General features: G+C 69.0%; 1 protein-coding gene across 1 annotated transcript; it reads right to left on the bottom strand.

Annotated features, from left to right (window-relative positions):
• On the bottom strand, positions 1 to 2,674 carry FTL (ferritin light chain). Its single transcript, XM_074937433.1, is given in 6 exon segments — positions 1 to 329; positions 571 to 696; positions 832 to 944; positions 947 to 976; positions 1,228 to 1,261; positions 2,573 to 2,674. Coding segments are annotated over 6 exon segments (561 nt in total). The 3' UTR covers positions 1 to 173.
• Between the last annotated feature and the right edge of the window lie 4,743 nt (positions 2,675 to 7,417).

Genomic DNA, 7,417 nt, shown 5'->3' with positions numbered 1-7,417 from the left:
GAGTGCTAATGCCAAGCTTTTATTCAATGCCAAGTTACAGACTTTGGAGGGGCTGGGTCACCCTGTGATCAGCAGGTAGGGTGGGGGGCGCGTACCCCATGATCAGCGGGGGGGGGCTCCGGCCCAGCTGGGCAGCAGGATTTAAAGGGCCGGCGCCGCGGGCAGCTCGGGGCTCAGCTGCTGTCGTGCAGGGTGAGCCGGTCGAAGAGATACTCGCCCAGCCCCACCTCGGCCGCCCCGACACGCCGCAGGTTGGTCACGTGGTCGCCCAGCTTCTTGAGGAGCTTCACCTCCTCGTCCAGGTAGTGGGTCTCCAGGAAATCGCACATCTGGGGGGCGGGAGAGGAGAGTTAGAGACGGGGGGGCAGGGGTCCTCTTGGGCCTTCCCCCACAGGACTCCCTGGGTTCTACCCGTGGCTCTGGCAGGGGAGGGAGGTCTAGTGGTTAGAGCAGGGGTGGGGGGCTGGGAGCCAGGCCTCCTGGGTTCTCTCCCTGGCTCTGGGAGGGGGGGTCTGGTGGTTAGAGCCCAGGGGCCCGGACTCCTGGATTCTCTCAGGGTGGGTCACTCACGTGTGGGTCCGCGTGGCTCGTGGCCACCTTGTGCAGGTCCAGCAGCGCCTGGTTGATGGTTTTCTCCAGCTTCAGGGCAAAGTCCATGGCGGCCGCCCCGTTCCCCCACTCGTCCTGCTCCGGTTTCTTGCAGGGGGGGAAGGGGAAGGGGGTTAGGGCTGTGCCTGGGGGGGGCAATGGTGTCCCCCTCAAACCTTCCCATCCCCCCCAGCATCCCTCCCTCCTGCCCCACCAAGCTGCCCCCCCCCGCCCCTGGCTCACCTGGATGGCCTGCAGGAGGATGCGGCCCCCCCGGCCGTTCTGGAAACCCAGCATCCGCTCCGCCTGTTCCCGCTTCTCACCCGACAGGTGCCGGAAGAACTCGGAGAAATGGCCAGCGCCACATCGTCCCGGTCAAAGAAATACCCTGGGGGGGAAAAGACATCAGTGAGCCCCAAGTGTGGAGCTGCTCCCCACGGCCCCCAGATCCAGGAATCGGGGAAAGCCCCCCGAGAGTCCCTACAGCTGGAGAGCGGGGGGAGACCTGTGAAGCCAGGGACTGCCCCAGAGTTCCCCCCCCCCCCCCAAGACCCCCTAATCCAGAGACACACCCCTCCACCCCCCCCACAGCACCTGCCCGCAGGGACAGCCCCACCCCAGGGATGGTTAATGATTAACGGGGGGCAGGATCCATGGAGCCTGGGACTCTGCCCTAGGAGAGCCGAGTAAACAACAGAGGGTGGGGCTGGAGGGGGTGTGCGCGTGTTAGGGACCCAGGCAACCAGAGCTGGCACCTAGGGGTGGGGGGACAAAAGTCTCTGCACTGGGGACAGGCATGTAGGAAGGGCTGGTCTAGGAACAAGGACTCCTGGGTTCTCTCCCCAGCTCTGGGAGGGGAATAGGGTCTGATGGGTTGGAGCAGGGGGAGCTGGGAGCCAGGACTCCGGGGTCCCCCCCGGCGCTGGGAGGGGAGCGGGGGGGCAGAGGCCGGGCGGGGGGCGGGGGGCAGGACTCCTGGGTTCTCCCCCGGGCGCTGGGAGGGGCCGGGGAGCAGAGGCCGGGCGGGGGCAGGACTCCGGGGTCCCCCCCGGCGCTGGGAGGGAGCGGGGGGCAGAGGCCGGCGGGGGGCGGGGGCAGGACTCCGGGTCCCCCCCGGCGCTGGGAGGGGCGCGGGGGGCAGAGGCCGGGCGGGGGGCAGGACTCCGGGGTTCCCCCGGCGCTGGGAGGGAGCGGGGGCAGAGGCCGGGCGGGGGGCGGGGGGCAGGACTCCGGGGTCCCCCCCCGGCGCTGGGAGGGGCGCGGGGGGCAGGGGCCGGGCGGGGGGCAGGACTCCGGGGTCCCCCCGGCGCTGGGAGGGGCGCGGGGGGCAGGGGCCGGCGGGGGGCAGGACTCCGGGGTCCCCCCGGCGCTGGGAGGGGCGCGGGGGGCAGAGGCCGGGCGGGGGCAGGACTCCGGGGTCCCCCCGGCGCTGGGAGGGGCGCGGGGGCAGAGGCCGGGCGGGGGGCGGGGGGCAGGACTCCGGGGTCCCCCCCGGCGCTGGGAGGGGCGCGGGGGGGCAGAGGCCGGGCGGGGGGCAGGACTCCGGGGTCCCCCCGGCGCTGGGAGGGGCGCGGGGGGCAGGGCCGGGCGGGGGCGGGGGGCAGGACTCCGGGGTCCCCCCGGCGCTGGGAGGGGCGCGGGGGGCAGGGGCCGGGCGGGGGGCAGGACTCCGGGGTCCCCCCGGCGCTGGGAGGGGCGCGGGGGGCAGGGCCGGGCGGGGGGCGGGGGGCAGGACTCCGGGGTCCCCCCGGGCGCTGGGAGGGGCGCGGGGGGCAGGGGCCGGGCGGGGGGCGGGGGGCAGGACTCCGGGGTCCCCGGCGCTGGGAGGGGCGCGGGGGGCAGGGGCCGGGCGGGGGGCAGGACTCCGGGGTCCCCCCGGCGCTGGGAGGGGCGCGGGGGGCAGGGGCCGGGCGGGGGGCAGGACTCCGGGGTCCCCCGGCGCTGGGAGGGGCGGGGGGGCAGGGGCCGGGCGGGGGGCGCTCACCAGGGACTGGTAGCTGTAGCTGGCTCGCAGCAGCTGGTTCACCAGGCGGTTGGTGCCGGCTTCGCTCTCGGGATCGTAGTTCTGGCGGATCTGGGAGCTCATGGCGCTGGCTGGGTGCCCGGGGGGTGCAGAGGCCCGGGGGGTGCGGGGCGGTCTCGGTGGGTGCTGGGTGCCCGGGGGGGTGTCTCGGCGGGTGCGGGGCGGTCTCGGGGTGCGGAGGCTCCGTTCAAGCACTGTTGAAGCAAGAGCCGGGGGGGGTCTGTGGGGTCTGGGGCGCTGGCGGGGACCCTTTATACCCGCCCCACCGCGGCTCTTCCCGGCCCGGCCCTGCCCGCCCCCCGCTGCTAGCAGCCACCGACACGCCCCACAAGCCGGGGGAGGGGCTGGGAGCCAGGACGCCTGGGTTCGCTCCCCTGTCTGGGAGGCTGATGGAGAGAGAGAAGCAGCCCCGCCCCCCCCGCCCCAGCTGCCCCCTCCAGACTCTGACTCAGCACAAACCTACCCCATCGTCCCACCCCCAGGAGTGACGTCAGCATGACTCGGCAACCCCCCCAGCTCTTGGGCTGTTCCCTTCATTGCCCCCCCCACCGCAGGGCTGAGCGCATGTGACGCACCAAAAGGCGCTAGACCCCCCTCCTTTCCCAGAGCCAGGAAGAGAACCCAGGAGTCCTGGTTCCCAGCCCCCCCACCCCGCTCTAACCACTAGACCCCACTCCCCTCCCAGAGCCAGGGAGAGAACCCAGGAGTCCTGGCCTCCAGCCTGTTCTCTGGGTTCCTGTTTTCGGAGCTCAGCGGTGGATCCGGGCCGGGCCGGTTCCCTGGGGCCAGTCACGGGGCTGGGTGGTGGGGTGGGGGGGGTTGGTTTGTGAGCTAGGGCTGGGGGTCAGCGGGTTCAGGGTGGGGTACATCATAAAGGGCCTGGCTGGGCCTGTGCGGGGGGGCACTGGGAGCGGCTGGGCCCACAGGGAGACACGGTGGGGGGGCAGGTGGCGTCCATGGGGCGGGTGGTTTCTGCTGAGTTCAGCTCTCATGGGGTCGGAGCACGTGACAGGTGGGGCGTGGAAATGGGGAAATGGGAGCGATTGGAAGGTCAAGTGGGTCAGAGCAGAGCGGGGGCTAGGAGCCCGGATGCCTGGGTTCTCTTGCTGGGTCGGGAGTGGGGTGTAGCGGTTAGAACGGGGTGACGGGGCGGGGGCTGGGAGCCCGGACGCTTGGGTTCTCTCGCTGAGAGGGGAGTGGGATCTAGTGGTTAGAACGGGGCGAGGGAGCCCGGACGCCTGGGTTCTCTGTGTCTGGCTGCTGGAGGCATCCCCTTTGCCCTCAAACCGAGCGCGTCTCCCTCCCCGGGATAGGAAGTTCCCGTGGAGCCGGGCGGGGTCCTGCTGTTCCCAAACATCCCCTCCCCCCCCCCCCCCCCCCCGCTGGCCTTCGAACCGAAGGCTCCTGCCTGCTTAAGGCAGCCCCTGTTCCCCCCCCCAGCTGTTCCCCCAGCCCCTCCCCCATCTGTTCCCACCCCCCGCTGCAGACAGCCCCCAGCCACCTCCATCCTGGCATTGCCGCTGGGGTGCAGCCCCCCCATCTTCTCAGCGTGTCCCCCACCCCACCCCGGCGCTGGGTGCTGCAGGAAACCCAGGATGGTGCCGAGCCCCAGGACAGGTGAAACCATCCCGTTTGGCCCCGACCCGAGCCTGACGGGCTGGGCCTGGCCCACGCAGCAGGGACAGCATTCCATTTAAAGCCCCGAGCTCCGGGAGTCCTGGGATTTATGGGACAATCTGAGTTTGGGGGGTAGATGATCATTTTCTATCCTGGTTTTGTTTTTCGGGGGAGACTGAGAATTGTGATGCCAGGGGGCCACTCTAAAGACCCCTAAATTCTCTGTGTTATGGGTAAATGGGTTTAACTTCAAAGAAAAAACTTTCTCCCCCTTTTAGGGGGAGACAAAAGGCCGCTGTGGGGCACCAGCCCCGCCCCCGCTCCCCCCTGAAAAAAAGGAGGTAAGACCGTTATTGTTTTTTAAAACTCAAAAGCCAGACGTCTCCCATCCCATTGCAAATCTTTAGCCCTGGGGCTCGGACCCACATGCCTCGTGCTCTCACCTGGCCTGGCCCAGCCCTGGGGGAGCCCTGCAGCCCGGCAGGCCCATGCAGTCGCTCTCACTGGGGTGAGCCCCTTGGCTTCCCGCCCCCTGGGATCCCCCCTCGGAGCCTGCAACCCCCTCCCAGGTCAGGCTGGGAGCCCCCCGCAGCGAATGCCCCGGGATGGGCCTCGGGGGCAGACAGACCCCCCCAGAGGGAACCAGGCCCCCCAGCTCCTGGCTCGGGAGTGACTTGGCCAGTGGGGGGAGCGTGGGGGGTTGTTGGGGGTCTGGGCCCAGCGCGGAGAGTCCTGGGTTAGCGCCGGGAACAGAAATTAGCTCGGGTTAGTGCCCGAGCCCAGAGGCCCTCCCCCCCCGACCCCTTAATGCCAGTGCCCCCAGTTCCCCCCAGCAGCCCCACATGCAGCAACCCCCCCAGCCCCTCCAGCCCTTTGTTCTCCAGCTGCTCACACCCGGCCGGTTCCCTGCCCAGAGGCACCCATGGGTGTTAGCTGCTGGGTGCCAACAGGCCGGGCTGGACCCAAGCAGTCAGGCTCAGTCATACCCGGGGCTCTGGGTCACTGCAAAGAATAAACTACCTTACGCCCCGCCCCACCCCCGCAGTTAACCATGCAACCACCCCCTCCCCCACTCTGCCAGGGCACCAGGGAGACCCCTCCCCACCAGGAGCCGAAAGCAGACGTCAGCCCCCCCCCCCCCCAACTCCCTCCCAGACCCTGCTCTCTGACCCAGCTCTGAGCCCTCTCCTGCCCTCGAACCCCTCAGACCTAGCCCAGAGCCCCCTCATGTACCCCTAAACCCCTCATCCCTGGCCCCACCCCAGAGCCAGCACCCCCTAGCCAGAGCCCTCGCCCCTCCCAACCCCAACCCCCTGCCCCACCCCGGTGAAAGTGAGTGAGGGTGGAGGGAGAGCGAGCCACCCGGGGGGGGGGGGGAATGAAGGGAGGGGGGTGTGGCCTCAGAGAAGGGGCGGGGCCAGGGTGTTCAGTTTTGTGCCATTAGAAAGTTGGCTCAAAGTCCAGGGTCACAGGGTCTTATTCAGCAGCTGAGCCGTGACTCAGCACCAGGAGGGCTGTAAATGGGGGGCAAGGGGGGTCATTGGGGCGACATGTCAAGTCGGTCACCAAGGAAATAGAATAATATCACCATGGGGCCCGCTGGAAAACCAGCCCCAGCCAGATCTGCCTGTAACCCGCCTCAGTTTCTTTATCCCAGATTGTTTGTCTCCCTCTAGGAACAGGGGGTCCCACTTTGACCCTTCGCCCAGCCTCGGGGAGACGGAAAATCCTGCCCCTGCCGGGGCTGCTCCATTCTCACGGGGATACAAGGGTTAGATCCGGGGTTTTCAAACTGTGGGTCGGGACTGTCCCCGGGCGCTGCCCTGGATCTGCTCCCCTCGCAGCCAGGCAGGACTCTGGGGAGTCTCCTCTCCCGGAGCAGCCTGTCTGCAGGACACACAGCTCCCCCGGCTCCACCTTCCTGGGGCTGACCCCCGAGCCTCCAGCCTCCCCTGCCCCTCCATGCGCTTCCCCCAGCGAGTCCGCCCAGGCGGGGTCCTGGGGGGGCCAGAGGGTCGTGCCCCCCGACTCCGCAGTCAGATGTGACTCTCAGCCAGCCAGTAAAACAGAAGGTTTATTAGGCGACAGGAACATGGTCTAACACAGAACTTGTAGGTGCAGAGAACAGGACCCCTCAGCTGGGTCCATTTTGGGGGGCAGTGAGCCAGACAACCCCGTCTGCCCTTCACTCCATGTCCCCAGCCAGCCCCAAACTGACTCCCCCTCCAGCCCCTCCTCCTCTGGGCTTTGTCCCTTTCCCGGGCCAGGAGGTCACCGGATTCCTTTGTTCTCCAGCCCTTTAGCTCTCACCTGGCAGGGGGGAAGGGCCCAGGCCATCAGTTGCCAGGAAACAGGGTGTCGGCCATTCTCTGTGTCCAGCCCCCTGCACACACCTGCCCTCTAGGGCTCTGCAATGATCATACACCCTTACCCCACTGCCTAGAGACTTAAGAACTGCCATGGGGAAACTGAGGCACCCCAACAATATTCAGAGGAAACATTAAGAACAGTCCTGCTTCGTCACAGGGACCCACAACTGAGTTGTGGCATGTCAGGCGCTGGGTCGCTCTGGACAGCTCCAGGACCGGGCCGTTAAATTCCCGTCGGTGGGGCTGCCCAGCTGAGACAGGCTGGTCCCGACCTGTTCTGGCACCGCGCTGCGCCCCGGAAGTGCCCAGCAGGGGGGCCGGCTCCTAGGCAGGGGAGCCACGGGGCTCCGTGCGCTGCCCCTGGCCCAAGTGCCAGCTCCTCACTCCCATTGGCCAGGAACCGGCCAATGGGAGCTGGGGGGGGGGCGGTGTCTGTGGGCGAGAGCCACACAGAGCTGGCTGCTTCCGGGGTGCAGCGCGGTGCCAGGACAGGTGGGAAGCCACCCCCTGCCCCAGCCCTGAGCCCCCCAAACACAGCCCCCTCCTGCAGCCCAAACCCCTCATCCCTGGCCCCACCCCAGAGCCTGCACCCCCAGCCCAGAGCCCTGACCCCCCCCCGCACCCCAACCCCCTGCCCCAGCCCTGAGCCCCCCCAAACTCAGAGCCCCCTCCTGCACCCCAAACCCCTCATCCCCAGCCCCACCCCAGAGCCTGCACCCCCAGCCCAGAGCCCTGACCCCCCCCGCACCCCAACCCCCTGCCCCAGCCCTGAGCCCCCCAAACTCAGAGCGCCCTCCTGCACACCAAACCCCTCATCCCC

The sequence above is a fragment of the Natator depressus genome, chromosome 23, assembly GCF_965152275.1.
Source record: "Natator depressus isolate rNatDep1 chromosome 23, rNatDep2.hap1, whole genome shotgun sequence".
Taxonomy (NCBI): Eukaryota; Metazoa; Chordata; order Testudines; family Cheloniidae; genus Natator; species Natator depressus.
Note: the sequence above shows the minus strand (reverse complement) of the source record. Positions and strands in the feature narration are given on the sequence as shown.